The sequence below is a fragment of the Chaetodon auriga genome, chromosome 19, assembly GCF_051107435.1.
Source record: "Chaetodon auriga isolate fChaAug3 chromosome 19, fChaAug3.hap1, whole genome shotgun sequence".
NCBI lineage: Eukaryota > Metazoa > Chordata > Actinopteri > Chaetodontiformes > Chaetodontidae > Chaetodon > Chaetodon auriga.
The window spans coordinates 2,211,819-2,239,414 of NC_135092.1; the positions used below are offsets into that span (position 1 = coordinate 2,211,819).

The 27,596-nt window shown below is 40.8% G+C and overlaps 1 protein-coding gene across 2 annotated transcripts; it reads right to left on the bottom strand.

Moving 5' to 3' along the window:
* Nucleotides 1-27,596, bottom strand: lrsam1 (leucine rich repeat and sterile alpha motif containing 1). Of its 2 annotated transcripts, XM_076757977.1 has the most exons (26): nucleotides 27,249-27,327; nucleotides 26,587-26,651; nucleotides 25,099-25,283; nucleotides 24,749-24,805; nucleotides 23,592-23,636; nucleotides 23,252-23,329; nucleotides 22,935-23,003; nucleotides 22,753-22,837; nucleotides 22,104-22,225; nucleotides 21,921-22,011; nucleotides 20,653-20,762; nucleotides 20,497-20,526; nucleotides 18,858-18,980; nucleotides 11,841-11,980; nucleotides 11,643-11,687; nucleotides 10,468-10,538; nucleotides 9,736-9,835; nucleotides 7,987-8,074; nucleotides 7,763-7,837; nucleotides 5,497-5,577; nucleotides 5,111-5,206; nucleotides 4,835-4,933; nucleotides 4,623-4,754; nucleotides 3,923-3,989; nucleotides 3,528-3,730; nucleotides 1-1,856 (listed from the first exon to the last, which is right to left on the bottom strand). In XM_076757977.1, exons 3-26 carry the CDS (start codon nucleotides 25,168-25,170, stop codon nucleotides 1,734-1,736), a joined length of 2,202 nt encoding a protein of 733 aa, XP_076614092.1. In that variant the 5' UTR covers nucleotides 25,171-25,283; nucleotides 26,587-26,651; nucleotides 27,249-27,327; the 3' UTR covers nucleotides 1-1,733. The 2 variants fall into 2 exon arrangements, with proteins under 2 accessions (XP_076614092.1, XP_076614091.1); XM_076757976.1 differs by lacking the exon at nucleotides 26,587-26,651 and having other exon boundaries at nucleotides 27,249-27,596.

Here is a 27,596-nt window from a genome sequence, read left to right on the forward strand (position 1 = left end):
TAACACTCTGCCTGTAAACTGTATTTCAGCTCATTTTCAGATGTTGCTGCTTGCAGAGCAGTGCATCTCCTCCTCAGCAACACAAAGCTACATTGACCACAAGGTGAGAGCAGGAAAATGACACACATTTACTTTATACCACAGTGTTCGTTGACATGAAATGTCTCATTTATATGGAGGTGGAATCTCTTACACACTACATTTAAGTTATTTCCTGAAACATGCAGAGAAGTCAAAGTTAAGAGCACTTGAAAGAGTACAATAGCATTAGTGATGGCTACAGACAGGTGATGTGTTGGTAGTTCATACATGTGCAACATATACAGTACGACAAATACAAGTGGAATTAAAAGATACGCCAGAGACAAGTGGAAAAGAAACTAAAATAAGGTACAAGGCTGGATTACCACCTAAGTAAGCATGCAACTGGCCAGGGACCACAGACCTCCAGGAGCTCCTAAAAGGTCCAGCTGGACTGTACTGCAAATGGATTGTGGACATTTGATTAATTGTAACTTTGTTGGGAAATAAAACTGGCACGACAAGGTGGATCCTGCCTTATTATCTGTCAGAATCTGGTTTAAAGGAGTAGTTCACATTTTGGTATTGCACTTTCATACAGATAGAATGGATGAGACACAAGAATAACCTAAATCAAGCAGCAGAGGCTGAGCAATCCTGACTTTCAGTCTTTAATATGGGTCAAGCTCCAAGAACACTGGATCCTACATTTCCCACAATGCAATCCCTCAATAGCGTCCTTCATTAGATCCTGCCAGTCAGATAAATACCCTTCCTTATCTTTCAAATTCCATGCCCCCACTTTGTAATGCCGGATTTCTGTTGAAATCTATTGCCTCCAAGCCTGAGCTGAGATAACCCTGATGACATAATCAGGGTGATTTTCTCTCTAGAGCCAAAGAAAATGTACAACAGTTTTACATGACGAGTAGTACTCGCAACTTAAATTAAACTTGACAGAAAAATTTAGCTCTTCATTATTTCAAATATGCTTACATGATGCATATTTCTTCATCTTTTTTGGATTTCAGACAGAAAACCACAGAAAACCTGGGGTCATGAACAATAGCATGATATACTATTATTGTTCTAGTAACAGAACACTAGATAAATGATTCCAACAGGAACAGAGGGACCTGGGGGACTCTGGCGGTGAGGACAAGACAAGTTGTGTAATGGATTGAAGAGCGACAACATGAAGTTGCATTAGTGGTACAATGGCAACCAGCAATGACAACAAAAAGCAGTAACAATCAATAGATAATGTATTAGTTAACTTATATAGATGTTTGACAGGTGTTACTTGGTTGACAACAATAAAGTATTGTAAAAACAAAAAAAGACAGTTCCAGAAAAAGGCACCCATCAATTGAGAAGGTATAATAAGGCAAAGAACAGTCAGTTTTCAACCAGTGAATGGTGTGATCCGCTCTTAGTGTATATTAAAAATTCTAGAATTTAAAAAGAACAAAATTACTACATGCTTGGATGCCAGTGACAACCAAAAACACAACACCATTAAAAATAGTTCAATTCAAACTTGTTTCTGCATATACAACACATAGTACTGCATGGTTAATACAGGAAAGTGGCTCAGCTATTTGAAAACTCAGATAAAAGCTTTTCCATACATAGCTCACAGCCCCTTGTCATCATGCATACATAAAGAGAGCTGCAGTTGGAGAAGGACTAGCACAGTGTTGCAGTTGGCTCTAGCTGTAGTAGAGGCGTAAGCGCTGGGATATGATGCTACGACAAAGAGGGCAGTTCTGCAGAGCGTCGCTGCAGACTTGACAACAGCATACATGACCACAGGGCAGGAAGACTGCCTCGGACTGGGGAAACAGAAAGACAAGATACATTCAGTCATCTGGACAAGTGTGTACATGTGTGCTAAAGTTTAACATTTAATGAATTAAAAACACGAAAGCAAAAAGTGTAAGGATGAACACTGTGTTTGCTCCAACACAGGGGTTCCAAAGTCTGACACTGTGGGCTCCCCTCAGACAAACCTGAGACAAATGCAACATTGGAGGAAACAAACAGGAAATACAATGTTGCCATGGAGTTCGCTTCTGTGTACGAAATCACTCTTTTGTTCGTTCATTCATTCACCACTCCCTATATACTGGACACTCATTAGTTTACTCTATGGTTAGCTGTAAATGGAGATTTCAGACATTTACTATTAATCAGAAGTTTTACTTTGATAATTAAGAAAACTGAAAGAAGGCAAAAAGATGAAAGAACGAAAGTCAAACTGACTCTAAAAATATAGCACCAGTCCAAAGTCTGGACATACCTTCTTTATTTTTACTATTATCTCAATTGCAGATCAAGACGTTACTGTTAAACAACACATATAGATTTATGTAGTAAGAAAAAAAAAGTGTAAACAAAGTAAAATGTTTTATATTTTAGATTCTTCAGCAAAGCCACTCAGGCTGTTCATGCAGGAATATTGCCCAGGTCAGCCACTCGGCCCTCGGCCCTGACCTGATACTGCTCTGCTCCATTCACCTACTAATGGTACGCTCAAACACTGCAGACATCTTTGGATTTTCAGCATGTAATTTTCAATTGTGCCAGTCAGTCAATTAAAACAAGGACGGCTATGACAACTAGCACTACTGCTCCATCCTGTCACCCTGCAGCCTATGTTTCTGTGCTATTTCTGAATCTACCACTGTAGCAAGTTTTCCTTCAGAGCCACACCGGGTGCTGCCATCTTGAATTAGCAGTAGATTCAAGTTCAACGACCAATTGAAGGGCAGACTCCACCCTGACTTTTGATGGATGAAACTACATATAAAATAAACAATGTCATAAATAGATAAATAAATGTGTGAAAAAATCTTAGTAAATCATCTTTAATAAAAGTCATGAACACTTTTGACTGGTGCTGCATTTCTATCATCTCTCTGAGTTCAGATTTTACTCAGATTCTTAATGCAAACTGAAATCAGACATGAGGGGAGGGCGATGGGGGCCAACGTTTTCTATCACAGTATATTTCATTCTATGCCACAGTAACAGTATAAAATCTAAGATAAAATAGTGAAGTAACCCAGTTGTAATATATTTAATCACATTTGATTTTAAAAACAGTAAAACAAACATTCTATCATTATCACCACCAACTATCACACTCAAATCACATGATCTTACGAGACAGCTGGATTTTTACATCGCGCTCTGCCCAAATACATAGCAGAGACACTGCAGGTGTTTTCTCATATGAGTCAGGGAGTCGCTTCTGAAACGTGCTGTGGTGCCTCTGGTGGAATCACAAGCATTGTCTAGAATGGCAGCATACTCCTGTCCCACCTCACACAGAACCTTGGCCTAAGTCTCTCACAGTTCTAAAGTGAGTTACAACTATTAGCATGTCTGGCTAACTGGCTTACTACCAATAGTAATATAACAGTATGAAACAACCAGTGCAGCATTAATTATTACTCAGACTAAAGATATTATTTTCTTGTTCTGCTGAAGGTTTTTCTTACCCCAGTCTCCATGCAGACCACACACTCTGAGCTCCCTGGTCCCTCCACAGGACTGGGGGCTGAAGGGGTGACAGGGGTCCCTGGGGTGAGTGGTGGGCTGATCTGGAAGGTCGAGGTGTTGGGAAGCAATGGAGAGGAGGACGGAGATGGAGCTGTGGGGATAACTTCTGCCTCCTCGTCTTGCTGGACAGCCTTACAAGCTCCTGGTAGAAGAGGAGAAAATCAGTGGACAGAAACAGGTTGGTTTTTCACTGACCTCCAATGAGTTTCAATGCTCATGTTTTTTTGCTTTGACTAATCACATCAGGATGCAGATTGCAAAACTGGTGATTCATTGAAGTACATAGAGCTTAACTGTGGAATATATATAGAAATGTAAGATGTGTGTAATATACCTTCAGGGCGGTGTTCACGAGCCCAGTTCAGAAGAGCTTTCTGGATTCCCATTTCATTAATGCCAAGCTGGAAAAAAAAAAGAAATGAATAATGCTGATTTTTCCATACAATCATTAATAGTTAAATCTGCATTACATTTTTGGCCACATGGGGCAGCATAACAAGCCGTAAACAGAGCAATCACATCACCTTCTAAGCTGATAGGGCAAACATGTTATTGATCAGTTTCCAATTTACACATCCAGAAAATACAGAGCGACACTAGAATTCATTTGGAGTCATGTTAGTGTCCACCTGATAAATGCACTCTCCTTTTAGCTCTGTTATTGGTCACTACCCATTCCTGTGAAAAATGTCAAGCTCTTTAGCTGCTTCATGAACACAATGTCACAGTAAATGAACTGATCATTAAATGGTAACTCAGTCTAACTTACAGGCTAAGTTTGCACAATTTAATGATGGACAGGGGATCATGATGAATAAGTGCAGACGCATCCGTTTTGTGCTATTCTGATTATAATGGAGGGTGTGCAGTTCTCCAGGCTGCAAGTCAATGGTACCGGTGCAGCAACTTCTGTACAGGTGTGGTGAGACAGCTGACGTTTAAACTGGCTGTCACTGTGCAGTATGTCGTCAAAGATGTCCAATGTCAAAGTGGCATGGGATAGAAATATGTTAGTAATCATGTTGCAGACAGACCTTCTTGAGGTCAGAGGAGCTCATGTGACGAAGGGCCTCAGATGTCACTCGATGATGAGCTAGGATGGGCAGGTAGTGCTGAGCTGACAGTTTGCACAACAGGTTGACTAACTCTTTCTCCAGGCCTGCTTCCTGCAATACAATTACAGTGTAAGAACAGCACAATTTGCTTTCCAGATGTTTCTTTGTGTCCTCCCTGTTCTTTTCTGTACCTGCATGCGCAGTGACAAGGGCTTGGCATCCAACAGTCTCTGGTACTGGATCATCCAGTAGTTCCGCTGGTTGGACTCAGACTTCAGCTCCATCTCCGCCTGGAAAAAACAAAGTATGTGTGTGTAAATGACTGGACAGAGGACAAAGGTGAGCAATCACTGCCTCCAGAGCAGCACCATTTTGATAACATGTAAGAGGGGAAAGCATGAACTATTCTATATAAGAAAGGAGACGTGGTGCCAATAGAGGCCTGGCCCAAGAAGTTGTTTCCTCACCAGAACCTGCTGCAGCTCTTTCTCTCTTTGGTCTCTCTGCTTCAGCAGCTGCTGCAACAAATCACTGAGTGCCGTGCGCTGATCCACCAGAACCTCCTGCACACACACATATACACACATACACCATCCCCTGAAGTAGAGTGACAATACACACTCACTGGTAAACAGGCTATGACATGATTAATGTATGACTGTTATTACCACTCAGTAGAAATCATGTTTAATATCCCTTTTCTTCTGATTATTTTCTTGAAACTCAGCGTGCACTGTTACAAAGTGCTGACATGGAGAAATGACATGACAGTAGCCAAAAGAAATAATATCGTGATCACAGGAAGAAAAAAAGTCAATGTGGGAAGGCAAAGAAAGAAGGCGGTGACACCCACCTGCAGGTTCTCAGCATCCAGATTGCGTCTTTTAATCTCCAGTTTAGTCAGCTGCTTTAATTCACTCTCTATGAGCTTGATCTGGGGACAGTGGAGAAGCAAACATGAAGCGAGCAGGGAGAAGGGACATGCTGTCAGGATGAAATCATTGATGAAATGATTTTCTGTCTGTGAGTAACGGTACACAGGGTTTCCAACAAGTCAGAATAATTTACTTAATGAGGATGAGTAAAAATGAATTAGCTATTGGTGGGCTACAGGTGAAAAAAAAAAGAACAAAACAGGGGAAAAATGGCAATAATGCACAGTGTCCAGAGTATTTACTTTCAGCTCTATCAGCATAATTTTATCTCTCCTAACTGCCAGCAATAAAAGCAAAGTTTCTAACCACCATCTCCAAATAAAAAACTGAAGTGATTTTCTTACACCTACATTAACAGAATTCTTTGGCCACTTGGGGGCAGCAAAACAAGCCGTACACAACTTATCTAAACGTCCAGCAGACACGGAGCAGCACTATCATTCATTTGAGGTCGCGTTTGTGTTCTTTAGCTCTGTTTTTGGTTTCTACCAACTCAAACTCAGCAAACTTTGCATGCCTGATGATGGGCAGGCAGTGTGCGGTGGTACAACCTGACAAAGGGTTGCCATTGGTGTCCATGACCTCTTTCTGTTTCCATCAGTTAGTTTTCAGTTTGGTCACTTCGAGTAAAGACTCTATAAACATGTACAGCCTGCCATGCTGTTATCCTGTTGCTCTGTGTACAATGATGAAATTACCGCCTCACAGCTGTGTGTCTCTGCCAATCAGTAATATTGTCTGCTAAATAGTCAATAGTCTGCTAAATCTTCCTGAAGGTCTTTTGTAATCCTATAAGCAGTTCTCTCTGGTTTTCTTGGTCTTCCAGACCTCAACTTGACCTCCACTGTTCCTGTTAATTGCCATTTCTTAATTACATTACAAACTGCATAAACAGCTATATGAAAATGCTTTGCTGTCTTCTTATAGCCTTCTCATGCTTTGTGGGTCTCCATTACTTGAATTTTCAGAGTGCTAGGCAGCAGCTTAGAGGAGACCCTGGCTGCTGATTGTTGGGACAAGGTTTGAGGAGTCACAGGATTTAGAAAGCTTTGAAATTTACATCACCTGACCTCCGAATGATGACTGTGATCAAGCCACAGCCCGATCAAGCTAATTACGTCAGAGATCTTAGTTAAAGGTATCTGAGAGCTCGAATCTCTTGGGGTGCACAAATGTTTGGATGGTGCTCTTTTCCTTTTTTTTTTTTTTTTACCTCCGAAATGGTACAAAACAAAAATAATACAACTATCTTACATAAAATGTTGAAGAGAATGTTTCATCTTCGCCTTTGTCGCTAGTTTTTTGGTATACCAACATTACTATGTAAAGGATGACAACCAATTTCTAATAAAAACAGTTACTTATTTCACTTTAAAATCAACAGCCTAAAAGCAGGTTAACAGGCTGAGGGGGAAATGTTTGTGATTTCAGCTCCCTGTGCACTGGTCTGTGTGATGATTGGAATCATCAGGTAACAGATGAAATGCTGAGTTCACAGGACGACTTGATTCTGTGTGTTCTGACAATCTGATCATTTGCCATCACCACAACTAGACCAATGACAGACACAGCTAACACTAGCTAGACCCCACCTTTTCCAAAGCAAGACAAACAGCTCTTTGCAGGAGCTGTCAATGACACGGCAGGTCTTGAAACAACATGCTTGAAGGTAGTCCAGTGAGAACCAGTGCTGATATTGGCAAACTGCACTAACTAGCTTCCACTTTTAGGGTCCCTGGTCAGTCATAATGAGGCCAGTGAAAAAGCATATTAAACTGAGGAATGAAAGGCACAATTTGTTCCTGTGAAGAGCAATAAGAGATGAGTATGGCTCTGGTGATGTTCTATTTTATTTTAACTATTCTTTGTAATCTTCCAGGAACACCAAAAAGTCACTTTAGGTACTTTAGCTTGAGCCACACCTCCAGATAATTTAGGAGTAATTTTATTTTTTGAAAAATAGAGTATATCTAAAAAAATATTTGAACTAACAACAAAATGATAAACAGGGATACTTGTAAACTATGAGAGCTCGTTGAGCCTTGGACTGAACAAAAACATGGATCTACATCCTCTACTGCACAGCTTTTCATGTGATGACGACCTCCATTCTGTCAGCGCCATACAAAAACAGAGACCAGTGACAGGGTTGAGCCCCCAGCGGCCCCCAACACACACACACACCTGGTTGCGGATATAACCGTGTACGGCATCTTTCTGCAGCTGCAGGGCCTGGAACGCTGCTTTCTGCATCTCCTCCTGCAGAGAACGATCAGAGGACATGACGGCTCACACGGCTGTTGAAAAGCTGTGATTGATTTTGAGTCATACTGAGTTACATTTCTTCTCCAAGCTTTACACACACTGGTGACATGACATTATAGAAGGCATACACAGGCACCACATACCTCCTGTAAGATGTGGGCAATGGCTTTAGATTTGTCCAAAACTTGAAGGGACAGCATCTTATCAAACTTCCTGTCTAAACTCTCCATACTGTCATAAGACAAGGGAAGAAAAATGGCATGCCAAGTTTACAACATGTTTCTTAAAGCTTTGATTTGTTAGATTTACAGTGGCTTGCAAAAGTATTCAGCCCCTTGGCATTTTTCATGTATTGTTGCCTCACAACCTGGAATTAAAATGGATTGTTTGAGGGTTTACATCATTTCATTTACAGAACATGCCTACAACTTTGACGACTGTGAAGCAAACAACAAATAGGACAAAATGATATAAAATTTCAGTGTGCATAACTATTCACCCCCCTAAAGTCAGTACTTTGTAGAGCCACCTTCTGTGGCAATTACAGCTGCAAGTCGCTTTGGATAAGTCTTGATGAGTTTGTCACATCTCACCACTCTGATTTTTGCCCTTGTGAACAGCAATCTTCAAGTCCGGCCACAGATTCTCAATTGGATTGAGGTCTGGACTTTGACTAGGCCATTCCAACACATTTAAATGTTTCCCCTTAAACCACTCAAGTGTTGCTTTAGCAGTATGCTTCGGGTCACTGTCCTGCTGGAAGGTGAACCTCAGTCCCAGTCTCAAATCATAGGCAGACTGAAACAGGTTTAGCTCAAGAATATCCCTGTATTTAGGACCATCCATCTTTCCCTCGACTCGGAACAGTTTCCCAGTCCCTGCAGCTGAAAAACATCCCCACAGCATGATGCTGCCACCAACATGTTTCACTGTGGGGATGGTGCTCTTGGGGTGATGGCGTGTGTTGGGTTTGCGCCAAACACAGCGTTCTCCTTGGTGGCCAAAAAGTTCAATTTTAGTCTCATCTGACCAGAGCACCTTCCTCCATACATTTGGGGAGTCGCCCACATGCCTTTTGGCAAACTCAAAATGTGCCTCCTTATTTTTAACACTAAGTAATGGCTTTTTTCTGGACACTCTTGCATAAAGCCCAGCTCTATGGAGCGTACAGCTTATTGTGGTCCTATGGACAGATACTCCACTCTCTGCTGTGGAACTCTGCAACTCCTTCAGGGCTACCTTTGGTCTCTGTGCTGCCGCTCTGGTTAATGCCCTCCTTGCCAGTCTGTGAGTTTTGGTGGGTGGCCATCTCTTGGCAGGTTTGTTGTGGTACCATGTTCTTTCCATTTGAAGATGATAGATTTGATGGTGCTCCAGGAGTCATCAAAGATTAGGATGTTTTTTTATATAACCCAACCCTGACTTGTACTTCTCAACAACTTTGTACCTGACTTGTTTGGAGAGCTCCTTGGTCTTCATGGTGTGATGCCTCTTGCTTAGTGGTGTTTCAGAAAAGGTGTGTTTATACTGACAGATCATGTGACACTTCGATTGCACACAGGTGGACTTCATTTCACTAATAATGTGACTTTTGAAGGTAATTGGTTGCACCAGAACGTTTCAGGGGCTTCATAGCAAAGGAGGTGAACACATATGCACATACCAATTTTCAGTTTTTTCTCAGTTCACTTCACCAACTTAGATTATTTTGTGCAGATCCATGACATAAAACTCAGATTAAAAAAACATAAAAAGTACAGGTTGTAATGTAACAAAATAGGTAAAAAGCCAAGGGGGGTGAATACTTTTGCAAGGCACTGTACACCAGTTTGCAATATTGGCAACCATCTGCTCAGATCTGGTGTTTATATTTGTGTGTGTGCAGGCTGAACCTTCTGTAGGCCTCGGACACCAGGCTTCGTCTGCGAAAGTCACTGGCCTCCTGCAGGAGGCTCATAGCACAGCTATCTGACAGCATCTTCTGCATGGCCGCTAAAACACACACAGGGAGAGGGAGGAGAGGGAAAAGAAAATGTGTTGTGGGGGAATGAATGGCAAATAATGAGAAAATGCTGGATGACATACCACACTGACTTTGTTTTTTGCTGCAAACATACCTTCTTCAGAGACTGGAGTTGGATGACAGTTTATGAGGTAATTCCAACCTACCTTATCCCCTCAGGAGCATGAATGTGCTCAGCAATTTTCATGATAATTTGCTCATGAGATATCTCATGTGCACAGTTGACATTAAGTCATGAGAGTGACACAAGAGAAAAGCTGACCAAAATCGAAGGGAACTTGAATTTACACAGTAAACTATTCAAAACACTTCTTGAACAATAATGGAAATGGGGGGAGAGACCTTTACACTGATATAACTATTCCCCTTAAGGTTTACGCTAAACTGGCTTTCAGTTAATGAAATGACGGTGTGCTCCATATATTTCTTTGTTTATAGGTAAATTCACTGAAATACTTTGACATATTTAAATGAGTGTTTTGCCAGGTTTTATTACATTTACAATTATAAAATGAAGTCAGTTTTTTGATTAATGGTTACGAAAAACAGGGGCACTCCAGCAATGACTTACAGAACACTATGTATCGGCCAAAGTGCTTACCTGCCACCTCCTTCTTCCTCAGTGAATTGGCTTCTTCCTGTGTGATGGCAGCCAAATGTTCCATACGGATCCTGAAGAGGAACAACATTTTTATAGTAATGGCCTGTAAGCAGAGTACAGTAAGCACAGGGCCAGACACCAAACAATTCAGGTAAAATGCAAACACATGATCAGGAATAATGTGTAAATTGGAATATAAATTCAGTTTATATTAATTCTAATCTAATAAATACATTTTTGCAATTAATCTATAAATTGTGTGAATGACACTGAGGTACAGACGACAAATGTCTTTATCACAGTAAAGTGTAGGATTTGAATATATCAACATAACAATTAAATGATGACGTAAGTTATTAGAATTCAAGCTGTAGAGGACATGAATGTCTAAATCAAATTTCATGGCAATCCATCCAATAGCAAATTCACTTAACCCAATGCTGTTTAGTGTTGTATCTTAAGATACTAGATCTTCAGCTGTAGAGGATCTTATTAGCTTCAGTTGAACTAAATGTTAGGACTCTGAAACTAGACAGACTAGATTTTGTCCCCCATTGCTTACATGAGACTTGCACTATAAACAGAGGTGTAATGGTGTGTATACACAGGCAGACAGTGTAGACCCAGCTCTGGGCAAGGAATTTACTGTTTACCTACCTAAAAGTAACCACAGACTCTGAGAATAAATGTCCCGTCTCTTTTTGATCAAACCCTGGCAGCTGGCAGAATGAGATATTTCTAGGACACTTATGATATCAACATAACGTTAAATAATGACGTTACACCTAAAGCTGTGGCACGGTTGGGGTGTTAAGTAAAGCCACAGTATAATCACCATCCAACACCACTTTTTCAAAGCACTCAATTTTACAGAATGAACTTTCTTAATACATAATTCATTTTTTGAATTTATTTTCCATGCTACATGCTGTGCCAGGGTTTTACTTCTCTATGTTGTATAGTTTTGAAAGGTGTGAAGACCTCCTGTGGCTTGTCATTGTGTTCTTATTTGCCTTCCCTTGGAAAGCACTTTGTGCATCTTACTTGGAAAGTGCTATAAATAGGCTCAGTCTGGTAAGTGGACAATTAGGTGAGTGCTTCCATGTGCTGGAGTGCCTCATAACTCTTGGCTGTAATAGATCTGGATGTTATGGATCAGTTGTCTGTCCACTCACCGATCTTCCTCCATGGCTTGAAGAAACTCTGCACTTTTTTTCTGCCTGGATAGATTGAAATAAATATACTGTAGTTAACAGAGATTCATCTGTGGACACTTTATGCATAAAACATCGATAATGTGACAGATTAACAAACACCAACTCTTCATGACAAAACAAGCAGTACACTACATTGCCAGTTTCTACTGGTTCTACCTGTTTTTATCCATCAGCATATTGCCGATGCGACTGCTGATGGTGTTTTCAGCTTGTCGGACTTTCTCCAGCACCAGCAGCCTCTCGGCCTCTTGAGCCCTCTGCTGCTGGCTGACCCCCTGCTCCAGACGCTCCTGCTCCTAAACATCAGACAGATTATACACATGAATGTAGCTGAAATCAACACAAGACAAACAGAGGAACAGGTTTCAAAACACAAAGAAAAAAAGGACAAACTCCCAAGCTGTACTGACGTCTCTGGGTTGCAAATTTCAGCCACCAGAAATGAAGTTACTCAGAATGTCATTCTACCATACACTTGGTTGGTCATGCAGAATATCATCCACATGGGACTCAGATGGACTGAAATGAGTAACATAAAGGCTGCTCACACACAGGCACGCAGACTGTCAAGGCAGAGAGCTCCAACCAGTGCAAACAACATTCCACAAAAGGCAACACTACACTTAAATCAGTCCCCCAGGCACATTATAACGGCAATGTACAAGTGCTGAAACAAGTAGTTCAGTTGTCGTTTGACTGTTTAAAGGACAGGTCTGGTGATACTCTCTATTTTTGTTACTGTAAACATATCCCATGAAAAACCAAAACCAATGATGAATGTATCCTACTAACAAGTATTGTGTGTGTGTATCACAGCCCGATACATCTTATTCTCTGTGCCATAGAGGTCCAGTGTTGTCCAGAAACTATTAAAACATACCAGTGAGACACACTGTGGCACTGGGAGACATGTTCCTTCATTACCATGAACACCCACACACACAGACAGACAGACACTATAGATTATTGTGACTCAATGCCACATAAACCTTCCTGCTGCTGCAAATACTCACTAGAGTGCAAATGTATATTAATCCATTGTATCCAATCCAACTTTCAGCAGTGAAAGAGAAGTTCCCAACAAGTACTCCACATGTTGAGTAACATTTGCTAAAGCTGGAGGTTATTTAGTCTCTTTTGAAAAAACAACTATATATTTGTGATCTACATCTCCAGCATGAACTTCCACGTTAGATCTGATGATTTAATCAAGGGCCTAAAAATAAAGGTTGTCATAGGTTGTACTTTTTGTAAAGCCCTTTGAGGCAAATTTGTGATTTCGGACAATGTAAATAAAATTGACTCGATATGTACAGACAGGTGACAAACTAAAGGAAAAACAACATATAGTGGCCACTTAGTAAGGTGCTGTTACACGATGTGGCACCAGGCATTGACTCTACTAGTCTCTGGAATTCTGCTGGAGGAATAGAACACCCTTCTTCCAAAAGATGCTAATTTGATATCCCAATGACGTGGTGGAGAGCGCTGTCAGTCCAAAATCTCCTAAAGGTGTTCAATTGGTTTGAGATCTTGTGATAGTGAAAGCTATGGCATATGATCATTTTCACACTCTCCAAACTCTTCAGTGAGCCCTCATGCTCTAAGGATTGAGGCATTGTCATCCTGGAGGAGACCACTCCCATCTGCATAGACATGTTTTATCATAGGATAAATGTGATCACTCAGAACAACCCCTCACTGTAGGGGTGGAGAATTCAGGCCTACCATTTTTGGGTGTATACCACACATGCACTTACTACTTGATGAGAATAGCAAATGTTCACTTGACATCACTTCATCTTAAATTCTGGATAACTGACATCATTTTGTTTATGCTGCCATGTTGTGAGGACCCTGCTGTGGTTTTTCTCAGGTACATTCTGATAACAGTACTTAAATGTCTCTGTCACACAATGTTAGATTGGTATTCATGCCTAAACTCTCTACACATACTCGGTTTTATGTTTGTTTTTACAGGCATACTCGTGAGAAGTGACCCACAGAGCCCAGTGAAGTAGAAAGTATTTGTTGTGAGGAGTTAAAGTGACAGACATAATGTGTTAGCATGTGCATGTAGTATGTAATAATTGATAAAACGGAAAGGTGAAATCCGGCAATCTGATTGGATGTTAACTGTGATATAACGAGCGTATACCACAGCTACTATTCTAAAAAGCCTTATCACAGCATATCACTCCGCTTCATGGAAGAAACAATGGTTCCATGACAACAACCATTACAGTACGCAGCAAAAAGTAGCCGGTTTTGATGTCCATTTTTTTAAGGCGTTAACAACATTCAAACGTGTTCACGGTCAGTCACAGGATCAGCACCTTGACAGCGACTATGACACTTAGGGCTCCATAGGGTGATCTGTCACTGTCTGATTGAACAGCCTCATGGAAATGATATTTTACAATCCTTCACATTATTTACTAACGAAATTCGTAAAGGCAAGTAATTTGGTGTCATGATATTCAGATGCCGCTGCTGCGTCTCCAGGTGCCTGCCGCGATGTCACATATAGTCGGCTTAATAAAGTCAGTGATCACTCAAAGCTAAAACTATTAAAAAAACTCCCATTCATTGAGGTTTTGGGTGGATTCTTCGGGACCACTCACTCATAGTTAACTGCGGGGGGGCCTTGCATGTTTACGTTACGGGGCTGATTGTCAGAGAAGCAACAATGTATCCATGACAACAAACTGTTAGAGTAGGTAGCAAAAAGTTGCTGCAGTGTTTTGACAACGTTAACAAATAGACTAAATTAGTTGAATTCACATGTTTAAGGTTAACTTTCACCTCCAGATAGGGTTAACAATGGTCGAGTTGATTGGGCAGTGACTTTCTCCCGAAAAAAAGGCGAGGAATAGACGACATGCAGAGCTAACGTACGGAGAGGTGGGACTATTTTTTTCACAGCGGGGCTATTTTATTAGATAATATGTATTTCTGTTTAATTAAAAACTACATGAAAATTATTGTGTATTACTCTTTCATATTGCCATTATTGGTAACCGTTTTATAAAAGCAATACATCACTCCAGTCCGTGATGTATTGCTCAAATATAATTTACAGTAATTACCAGGATGTGGGGGCGGACTGTACGGTATGAATCACCAGACAATGTAAAACTCTAGTCAAGCAATTATCTCTGATAAAAAGAAGCAACTGACAGTAGCCTCTGAGTATTGTAACCTCTGCCCCTGTGTGTTATCCTGACTACACATTGGTTTCATCAGACCAGTGACACCAAAATGAGGCAGTGCCTGCCTGTAATAGACTTTATCCTGACTTTACTATGGGAACATAACTGAAAGATTTACTGATCTCATATAGTCACTTGCATATGTAGTTGGAAAGACTGCTCAGTAACCAAAGTAATAATAAGAAAAAATGTGTTCAATCAATTACTGAAGAAGAAAGTGATTACATAGAACATCTGCTCTGTGTAACTAGTGTTGTGACATACCAAAAGCTCAAAACTACAGTCAATGACAATAAAATAACCCCTGAATAATTTTGAAAGTTTTGCGTTTTGTTTGGTCTACTGACTGGGCCAAAAAGAGGAGTGTCACCTTACCTTTGCAAGTATGACTGTGCTCTCGCAGCTAGCCCAGCTTGTGAATTTGCAGATCTTGCACCTAGCCGCAACAAAACTGTTCATGAGCTTTCCGGGACCAGTCCAAAAATGGGATAGTTTACAATGACCGGTATGTCAGTGGAGGGAGTGCATCATGGTCTGTAATGGAGTCTTGGGCTTCCAAATATACATCTACGTCGTTTATTGTGCTTACTTTGTCCAAATACCATTGCTTGGCATTCGGTTCCTCCCAGAGGGGAACCTTTTCTCTTTCCTTTCCTTTCTCTATCTCTTCCTTCCTCCATCAATGTTAACCAGTTTAACCAATGTTTCAGTCAATCAAACCACAGGTAAGCAGCTATCCAACAAAGCAGGCACCAGTTACAAAGCCTGTTACTCACAAGATGGTGTTCTCATCCCAGCATGCAACACAGTGTGATGTATCTTCACATTCTTTATAGTCAAGGATGACTCATCTGACCATTTCTCTTTTTTCCACAACTGTCAGCCAGTCCATATGGTCTGTGCACCACTGAACTCTCACATGTGTATTCATCTGTGTAACGTAACTATAAAATGTCTATGTTATGGACTGTTCTTGCTGACACAGTCTGATTACCTCCTGTGTTGTCATTCTCAGTCAGCTGATGGTTGAAGAGCTGCCCTTCCGTTTTCCCTTACACATCACACTAATGCACAAGCATCACAGGCATAATCCGTGCGCAGTTGACCACAATGTCCAACTCCATTTACTGTTTTCCCCACAGATCTAAATGCAGATGTCTCTTTAGCCAGTGTTCCTAATAGAAAACTAGCCAGCTGAGCAGTCTTTGTGACTGAAGCTGCTTCCATCCAGGAACCTACAATGAACCCTCTTTCAACGTCACTTAGCCACCTCTTGTCATCTTGATACAAAATTAGAACAACTGGGGCTGCTCAGCATTTCTATACAGGCCACAGAGCATGACAAGACGTTAACTGCTTAATTATACCATGCAGCGCACCCGTGTGGAGGCATCTGCATTTGTTATGTTTCTCCACTCATTTATTCAGGTTTTTCCTCTAATGGTAAAATATGTAAGAGTGTGAAGCACTTTATATGTATTAATCTCTCTGAATTGACAATGCATGAATAGATTGTAACAGAACTTAAAAAGGAAACGTTCCCTTACTTTCTCAGCTGCATATTAGTATTACGACTGATTTCTATGTAAAAGACACAAGATGGTTTTCCGTGAAATCAAAGGATGTGACGTTTATGCATGCTCCCAGGTGTCTTGAAGCTCCCCTACAGCACCAACAATGTACAACACTAGCTAATGTTAGCTTAGAAATGTCCACCAGCATCAACAATTGACCAGTAGCCACCTCAACACACAAAGTCCAAAGTCAAAGCTAACATTACGGCAAAACATGTGAAATATATTGTAATATTATGGTTTTAGCTTGCTAATGTTATGTAACATTAGCTTGCTTAGTAACATGGACAAATTGCTAGATACATGATGTATCCAAATACTGTCTTGAGTGGATAATGTCACCTAATTCATTCAGACTCCAGGGGCTGATCTGGCTGGTAAATTGGCTCCCTTTTCTACTGCAAATTACTTTATCAGCTAATATTAAGAAACAACCACTGCCAGATCCATGTAGTGCAGCGTAGTTACAGCTGGCTAGCTTACCTTAGCTTGCTTACTAACATTACTGCTAGCAAAATACTACAAGTGGATATACAGAGTATGGTCTGTACCAGCTCTACATGGAAAGTGCCATGAGGCAACTTCTGTTGTGATTTGGTTCTATATAAATAAAACTGAACTGAATTTAACTGAAAATGTTAGCTAGTTAGCCTGCCAAATTACTTCATCAGCTAAAGTGACCCATTATATTGATTCAATTTTCATTTCAGTTTTATTTTGATACTGCCAAATCCCAACAAAAGTTGATTCAGGACACTTTTTTCATATAGAGCAGGTAGGGTTGCCACCTTGGATTTGTGAAAAAAAGGGACACTTGACCAAATGTCTTCTTCTGGTGAACCTTTTTTGGTCATAAAAGTTGCAATGGCTGCCTGTTTTTGTCTGTTTGATACCACAACTTGATGCTTTTTTGTTTTCGCGTGGATTTCCAAAGCGTTTTTTCCTTCATATTTCATGGAGATTTTTGCCAGACACAAAACACAAGAGGCGGAAAAATGGTCTTCCTGGGTTGGCCATACCCAAAGTGTCGCCCAGTGAGGATTGTAATGAGTATATCGTTTTTTCGTGCCGGTGGCTTACATGAATTTGTTCCTTCTCCTTCCTCGTCAGTCGTCTCTCCTCCCATTTCAAATTAAGACGCCAAAACTTGGTGAAAAGAAGACGGGCGCCTGGTAATTCAGCTTGCTCTGTCTCTCTTCCGTCAAGTTTCCCTCCCTGCTTGGCTTGCGTGAGCCACTTTCAGCGCTGGGGCACGTGTGTGTGACATACGCATAGACGGGAAGCAAACAGAGACAATTTTAAATGACCATAGAAGCACAGGGGACCTTTCTAGACTACAGAACGAAGGAAATCAAATTAGATTTTTTTTTCCCCGGGACAGCTGGTAAAAAAAGAGAACAATTCTGGGAAAAACGGGACGGGTGGCAACTCTAAGAGCAAGTCTAAATCACACAGATATCCAACAATTCCCCCATTGGCACTTATATATTATGGCAAATGGTACCAAGTTGACTTAAGCTAATGATAAATTATGGAAAAGTACAAAGCAAGGTAACTAAAGATTGCTTTCCCTGCAGCCAACTAGCCAAGTGTGACCTAAGCTAAGCTAGGTGTAACTTAGCTACGTGGCATGGAGCTGGCAGTGGTCGCTTCATAATGTTTGCAAATAAAGTAATTTGCAAAAAGCAAGCTAGTTATTATCATGGAGCCAACGATCCAAATAAAGTATAGGATATTAAAGAGAGTTAAGTTGTTCTAAAAATGATTGGAATTTATTTTCCAGCATTCATTGTTCATTTCAGGATTCCAGTGTGAGCATGAGCTGACTGCAGTTCACTTAACAGCCACCAGTGTCATGAAAAACAAGGGTTTTCTGAAAATCCCACAGTAACTTTAATTTGTCACCTGTCTGTATATTCAACACTGAGTCTGTTTTTTTTTTTTACCACTTGACAGAAAAACAAGTTATTTGAAGCCATAATTTTGTGCTAGGCTAACTTCAAATGAACATTTATATTTCATATACAAAACAATCACATCAGGAAAGATTAGATCAATCTAGCATGAAAACTGTACAGTAAACTACAGTGAAAAGATGTACTGTTGCCACGCTAATCAGTTACCTGTGTAAGGTTTTAATGCTCAATTTCTAATTTTGTTACAGGGCCACATATGCCACCAAATCCACAAATGCCTCCTCAGCCCAATGTTAATATCTTGAAAGACAACACAGTTCACAGTTGAGTTTCAAAACCACAACAGTGAGTTGGGAGTCATGTAGGATTTTAAATCCAACAAGATGACGACATAAAAAGACACAGCTCCATCAAAGAGTCGATAAAGATGCGCATCTGTCCAACACTGGTGTGAGTGAACATGTTGTGTACCTGTCGGACTGAGTTGAGCATGTTTTCCTTGCGTGAGGCATTCAAGAGTATGAGCTGGGTCTGCTCATTTTGCTTCTCCACCAGGTGCCGCTCAAAGGCCAGCTTCTGCTGCTGCTTCTGCTCCTGAAGGACAGAGGGACAAGTCAGGGCATCTTCATACTCATTCTACACAATGTGTAGTTTCACACCGTATCTCCACATTCACACAGTGTCACAACCCTCTGAGCAGTGAATATACGTGTATCCTTAATGTTAACTTACACAGTATCTTCATTTGTTTTCTTATGAAGTATGGGCCACAACTTCTCTAAAAAGAAAGCTGTAAAATGCTTTTAAAGGCATGACTGAGCTCAACAACATTATGCTAAGGTAATCATTAATGTGATGGACTGAAAACACAATTAGAATCTTCAATGAAAAGCCACCTTTAGGACAGCAACTAAAAGTAGCATCAATTACTACCAGTATTTCATGATATTTGTGGCTGGGAATTTGTAAACTCATCATATTCTAATTCAAGCATGCTGAACGGGACGTTGCACAATCAGTGCTGTCACAGTAGGTGTTCTCAATCAGCTGTCAACAGCAAAATACCTGTTCTAACATGACGGACCAGGTCTACTATAGCGACCACAATGCCATCTATCTCGCCATCTCCTCTCCCACCACTACTGCCGAGGCCTGCGTCAATGTTTTTGCCACCAGCAGCTAACCGCTGTGCATTTGTTAGCAGCCCTTGAGCGAAGCCTCATCTTGGAGAATTAAGGAGCAAAATTCCAGATGACTTTGAGATCGATAAACCCAAACAGGTCATCCTGGATAGTTTTCCAGTTCAAGAGACCCTGGCTTGAGTTGAGGGCTCATGTGTCACTGGACTTTAAGTTTACAGTTTAAAAGGCTGTGAGAACATTTTTTTCACTTGTGTTCACTATGCACCGCAGAAGCATGTCACATCCCCGGAAAGCTAATTTCATTCAAAGCTCTTGCTTTTGAGAAGGACCTGACCAAGAAATAACAAGACAGTGGAAAGACAGTTTCCTGAGGAGATTCCATTCATCTGAGAAACGCCTGCTGCAGTTTTATTAGTCCCAGTCTAAGCCACTGAAATGTAGTAAGTAGGTAAGCAGTTTCCTGAAATGTCTTCCAGCTTGTATGTCATTAAAGATATTTGGTCTTTTTCAGTGTATGTTTGCCAGTATCAGTAAATGTAGATATAGATATGAGAGAGAGTACAACAAAATGGTTCCTGAGATACTTGCCATCATAGTCTTGTTTGTTTGATGTATAGTGCTGTCCATGGTGCTGATGCAACTCTCATTTAAGAAGAAGAATGATGATGTAGCTGTTTCAGTGACTTTGTTCTGCAATAATAGCTGATTTAGTCCTTGGACTGTCTGTTTCTCTATGAACTGTAAGTTTAATAATAAAAAGAATAATAATATTGATAAATAAAATAAGGTACTGCAAAACCTATCCCCCAAGAGACAGTGCTGAAGAAAGGACACTATACTAAGCTGTCTGAAGTCTATACGATGGGCCATGACCAAAGTTGACGATGTGTATAACCTGTGGATATGCGAAAATGAAACGTGTGAGCCTTTGGAGCCAGGCTGAATCTGACAGTGACTGTGTCGCTCACCTTTCTCTTCTCATAGTCACTGAATTTGCTCTGCAACAGAAAGTGTGAGAAAAGATTGAATGAGACATCCAGTTAATCAATTCATAAATAAACAGCACTACATAGGCATTCTACTCCTGTATAGGGTTGTGTGTGTTAGTGTGTCACCTACTGTACCTGCCAGGCCTCCTCCAATCCATCCAAACAGTCAGAGTTCTGACTGCCACAGTCACTCTCCAGCACCGGAAGGAGATACTGGGATGGCGGGCAGTACTCCTCTCCAAGCTCTGAAAACCAATCCAACAATATTCTCTTATATAGTCTAACGCAGTGACACATTACACCTTTTAACCTTCATTTCCACTGAAGGATTGCATGCCCTTCTATAGTAATAAAATTTAAGAACTCCTGATGAGTTGCACCGGCAGGGATTAATTTAGTCTTAAATCACCATCAATCAAGGCAACGTCTGTTGGACAAAGTTTGAAACCTGTTAGAAGCCTCGACTTGATGCACCTTTAGTGTTGTGCTAGTTGTGCTACAGAACTTCTCTGTCACCACAGCACTATCAAAACCTAATCCTTGTTGGATACAAGGCAGCTGTGGCTCAGCTACCAGAAGGTTGGTGGTTCAATCCTGGCCTTGGCAGTCTACATGCCGAAGTATCCTTGGGCAAGATACTGAAACTGCCCCAGATGCTGTGCCATCGGTGTGTGAGTGGATAACGCTTGTAAATGACAGTATGAATGTGTGCACGAATGGGTAAATGCAAACTTGAGTTGTACAAGCACTTTGAGGGGTCTTTAGACTAGAAGAGTGCTATACAAATACAGTCCATTTACACTCAATCTGAAAAAGCTGATCCCATTTTGTTGACAATGTGGAGAATTTGTGGGTGTATGTAAGAATGTGTATTACCAATTTGCAGGGACATAAGTCTGTTTACACAGTGATATTGTGGAGACCCACATTCCTTACTGGGACACGCATTACGCAAGTCCCCATGATGAAAATTTTTACATTTTTGGGTGAAGACTTGGGTTTAGGTTAGGATAAGGTTAAGGTTAAGTTTAACTTAAGGGAAGGGCAAGCGTTATGGCTATGTAAGTCTATGTAATGTCCCCAAAAGTGATGGAGACATTACTATGTGTCTGTGTCCTCACACCCCCACCATGGTCTGTTCTCCCTGCTGGCCTCTGGAAAGAGGTTCTGCAGCATTCGGTGCAGAACCACCAGGTTCTGTAGCAGCTTTTTCCCTCAGGCCATCAGACTACTGAACTCGAAATGAGCATTTTTGCACCACTGTTAACACCACAGGTTCGTTCGGCATACACTCATTGTTTACTGAATGACAATAACGTTAAGTGTGTGTGTGTGTGTGTGTGTGTGTGTGTGTGTGTGTGTGTTTGCATGTAAGCAGGGTGTACCATAAAGCAAACCCTTACCAGAGCATAGGAAACGTTGGATGCTCTCTGTGCCCTCTGTACACACAGACACAGGTGGGAAGGACATCATGGCGGCATCAAGTGTAAAGCTCTGTCACAGCACACATACACACACAGGGTTTGCATAAAAACATATCAAAGGGTTTTCTGTCTTCCTTTAAGTTTGAATCCAAAGACACACACCTCGAGTGTGCGGATGTAGGCCAGAGTTTTGGGTAGCTGGACGATGTTGTTGTCACTCAGGTCCAGGGTGCGCAGGCTGCTCAATGAACCAACAGACGCAGGCAGCTCACTGAGACAGTTACCTACACAGATACAAAACGACCAGGGAGAAACATAAGCAGTCATTCTGAGACAGCTCGACTGTTGTATTTTATTATTGATTTAATGGTTCCAGCCAGGTCTCCCTCTTGGCATTTAAGATCGCTCAGTAAGGTTTTGTTTTGTTCATAGTTTTCTTTTTCTTTCAAAAATTTTAATTAAACTTCATGAAAATATGCAAAACAATCAAAATGTAAAACATGCATGCAAAACCTGGCAAAATCAATCCAACAAGAACAACACAAACACAAAATCTCAGTGCAACACCAAAATATTCATGAGACTTTAACAAAAAAATAAATACATAAAATCCCTGTCCCGAATTCCTCTAGTGGTTTTCGTTGACACTTTTAGTCCAAGCTAATTCTGCTGCCCAGGAGACAATAAGATTAACTTCAATTCAACACCATGTGCACATGTGGTGAAATCTAGCGAAATCCACAATGTCACAATTTGACTTGTGCATGTCCTCTCACTCATGGGAGTAAGCTGGAAGCTGTTAGAGTCATACCCTTCAAATTGAGTGTCTGCAGAAGCCTCAGATCCCCAATGGACTCCGGCAGGGTCTTTAAACGGTTCTTCTCCATATTCAGAATCTGATGAGACACAAAATGGACACTCATGGATGGTGAGCAGCATTCATTCATTCATTCATTTCCTGTGTAACAGGATTCAAGATTAGACTGGCTTTACCTGCAGTGACGCCAGCTTCCCAATGTCCTCTGGGAGCAATGTGAGCTTGTTCTCATGCAGATCCAAAACCTTTGGCAGTAGACACACTCAGTCACAGTCTTTTCTTTGTTAGAGATGAAGAAGTAAATCTTGCTAAAACAGCAATCTAATCTAACTGTTGGGTTGGATATTAGCAGTGGAAAGAGAACTGAAACCAAGAGCAAACTCGCCACCATCATCTTCACAAATGTGCAAAACGGTCAAATCATATATCATTGTATTGTATGTTTTAACAGTCACTCAGATGTCCTATGGTGCTTGTATTAAGTTAACGTTACCTTTAAAGAGGCAAGAGTGCTGATGTCACTTCCTCTGGGAAGCAATGACCGCAGCTCATTGTTATGGAGGATAAGGACCTGAAGGAGAGCAACAGAGGACATGTCTGACTACTGACTGTTCAACCAGGGGCACGCACGCACGCACGCACGCACATACTGACACGGGGAGTTCTATAAGCATTGGTTGGAAAGTAATTAATACATAAATATAATAGAAATTATCTTAAAGAAACTGGATCTCTGCACCTGCCTATACATTTAAATGTGGAGCAGAAATAAGCAGACATAAAGGTAAAAAGGTATGTTCCTGAAACTCTTTATCTCCATTTTGCATTCTTACCTTCTTCTGTAGCACCTTGCAAATGGAAAAGGCACTTGGGGGAACCTGTGGCAGAACAGAACATACAGGTCATCATCTTCAGAACTGAACACATACTAATTAATACAATATGTGGTACAAAGAAGTTGCTACTGAAGGTGGAGCTATAATGCATAAAATGGAGGTTAAACAATTGTTCAAACCTTTAAGTCAACAGCTACACACGAGAGCATGAACCAAGTCGCTTTCAGTCCGAATGTAAATGAAACAGCTTTCGCTCAACAGCAACTAAAACTTGGATGTGGTCTTTTGTTTGGTATCAGGCCTTTTTCATAGAACACATTTTGGCATGTGGCAGTAAGAATAGCTAATTGAATGAAAGATGGCTGAATTCCATTTAGCTGCTTCAGTTTTAGGGTCCTGGTACTGTTCATGCAGACTCACTGTCACATTGTCATGACTTACTGGGACACTTGAATAGAACAGAGCATCATTAATGCTGTTCATAACACCCGTGCTTTTCCTGCAATGACAATTTAAAATGACTGCTGTGAAAACACAAACACGTGTTTAGTAATCTGTTTCATGCGCAGCTGCTATATGAATTTTCTGTAGCAGTATGAGCAGCACTGGCTGTATAGTTAGCTACAGACAGGTGAACAACAATCTTATTATCCAACTGTAATAGTCCAGACACGAGAAGCTCGATTACATACAGGTTACCTTCAGGTGTTGCCACACGCTCACAGCACACACACAGGGGTAGAAGCAAATCGTGGGATCTTAATAAAGAATTGTTAAGTTCTGATTTACAGCTGACATTGATCCTAAAAGTGAGTATTTCTAAAGTTTGTACAGAGCCAGAGTAGCCATTGCCCTCTTCTTCCAGTCTTCATGCTAAGCTAGGCTAACCACATCGTGATTCTAACTCTGTACTAAACACAGACATGAGATTAATATCCATCTACTTATCTCCCTCGAAGAAAGACAGAGATGGAAAAATGGAAAAGGGATAAAAATAAAATCCCCAAATACTGAACTTGTCCTTTAAGTTAATAGTGCCGTTGTAGAACTCAACCTATCCTAAAGCACAGTGGCTTTCAAATGGTTGATGAGACACTATCATGACAAGTCATCAGTGAAGCTTGTCTCACTCCTGTCAACAGTAATATACTCACCTCTGAGAGCTCACAAGCTGAGATGTCCAGGATATCATCAGCACCTACCTCCTTAGACTAAAGAACAAGGAACAGCAGTTATTGGGTTTGGATAGAAAACATATTCCTTCTTTTAGACAGCAATGGTACATAATGTTAACAAATAAACTTCTTTCACACTGGGGGAGATTCATTTTTGTTCAATCAAAAAAGAATACTCATAATCCCACAATAATGGTTGCAGGTTGCTCGAGCATTACCATGCAGGTTGTCGATGCAACCCTCAGACCAGTATCAGGGTCTTCTAAAGCTGTGAGCTGGTGACTGCAGGTTAGCTGGTGAACTCTGTGACATAAACACACTCTTCTTACCCGGCACAGCTGATGTTCCAGCCTCTTCTGTGAGTCCTCGCTGGGTTTCCTCTTTCTGAAGAACAGAGGCATTCTGAGTCCTGCCTGTCTCTCACTCTCTCTCTGCTGGACTTCTTTACTGCCCCTTCACTTCAATGAGAGCTGCTCCAGAGGACCGATGGACCTTTTGGAAAACACTGACGACACTGAAAGTTAAGAGAATTGTAACATTAAGGACTAATCAGACGACGCAATATGACTTGAACTCATATTGTTTTTGAAGTTCCACAATATGCAATATGATGAGTCATAACTACAATTAAATTTGGAAATTATGCAGGCTAAAGCTGATTTAATTAATCAGAGCAACATATTGTCACCTTAAAACACTGTTACTGTGAATGCTTTGGCGTCTATTTACATATTCAATCAGAAATCATAACTCAATCATAAATGTGGTATCAAAAAGAAATTCTAAAAAGCCATTTCCATCGCCTCCAAAACAGCTGATTGCAAATATTAACACCCTGGAAAAATAGCAGAGGGGCTATTTCACACAACAAATGCCATACACTGTAGTTAGTGAGTGTTTAGGGTATAACACTACCTAAACTGATGATGAGAAGATGTGGGGATCTGTATGGCTTTCCAAAGGCGAACTGTGTTGTTGTTGTTGTTGTTGTTGTTTACTCTTTCATCCTTCAGTAAGCTCCCTGCTTTCTGATCTGAGCTCTCATTTGATTAACATTTCAGTATGTTTCAACCTGCCTGGCTGAAAAAAAGTGGTAATAGAAATACTCAAACTGACATATTGGCCAGCTTTTATCAGTAAGGTAGGTACTGTAGGTCAAGACTTCCTGCAGGTGCTACATGGTAAAGGTCTACAAGCATGTTTTCATTTCATTTTGACATACTGAGAATGGGACTTAGCTTTGTTTGCACAGCAACAAACCACCAGAAAAGCAGCCTCCCATGCAGGGTGTATAATACAATTTCCAAATATGAGAGTGGACAAAACAAAAGACACTGTCAAAGCAACACAAATTGTATGGTGAGACATTCTACTAAAAATGTTTTACCACTAACACAGCTAACACATGTAGGACAGACCGCCAATGCAGCAAATCATACTGTTGATGCTGGACTCCAAGGTCAAGGTAGCAACAAACAGAACAGAAAAATACATGGACCTCGCCTTGGGGCTTTTGATGCAGAACTGATTATACAACTGAACTGCAGAAAACATGCTTAAGATAGTGTTGATTCTGCAAGAAATTAACTTGACAGTGAAAAGCAGAAATAGACATCCACAACCATGTCTCCCAATTTGTGTCTACAACGTTCAAACTGCAGTTAGTCTACCGTGCTCATGACCCACTCATCTGTCCTATCTGGACACCTAGATTTTATGTCTCACTACTAACAGAGATGTCATCTGGCAGCAATCAGTCCAAGTGGATTTAGATAAGTGGAGTGAGTAAAATGGAATAAAGATGAGCAGTAACACACCCAGGACCAGGAAGTATGGAGGCAAGGGGCCGGGAAATATCACGATAATGGAAAGGCTTTCTTTTCTTTTCGACAGGTTGAGGGAAGAAGGAAATATATGACGTTAGTTTTCTTAAACACATTTCAGGTACTCATTCTTTCATCTTTAAAGTTATACTTTTGATTTATCACATTTTCAGTGACATTTGTAGCTAACAACGCCTCTTGAGAGACTAAACTCTTCTACTCCATTTGTTATAGATACTTAACGCTTTTAGTGCGTTTTATGTCAGTATCTAGCTGTCTAAGTGAGATGAGCTCTGTGGGCAAATGTGTTGTAAATGACGTAATTTAGCTAACATTAGCGCTACATGGTTGTGGGGCGTAACTAGCACAAATATAGCTAACGTGTGATCAACCCAGCGGCACTCTGCGCCACATAATAACCGCCGTGAAGACACATATGATAATCTCAATAGCATCAACGTGATTACCTTACAGTACGTAGCTGGTTAGCTCCCTCACGCCTAGCTTGTACTTTCACCATTAATGTTGATAACGTTAGCTTCCCCACACTTGCTACTCTGACTAAATTAGAGCCAACAAAGATAGCATGTAAACAATAATCCACAAACTATAAGAAGACGGTGTTTAGTTTAAGTAACACTAGGTTTCATACTCACACGACGTGTGTTGATGTTTTTACGTCTCGTCACTCTCCTGGGTGACGTGAATGTTAGCTGAAAATATTAAAGGGGGACTTCCGATGTTTGCTAACGTTGAACGTTAACATTTGACGCTAGTTCGTCATTGGCCGAGTCAGTCGTCAAAACCATGACGGAAATCTAAAGTGTATTCTTTGGTACTTTCGTAGTACATGGGAATAAGATAAATACAGAGATATTTATTTACTGATTGATAAACAGCGATAATATGGTTTTAATTGTATGGGCCCGGTCCACCTGGTTCCTCTCCTCATGTAAAAGCTGCTTAATGAAAACACAACAAATACCGTCTTCTCTTCTTCTTTT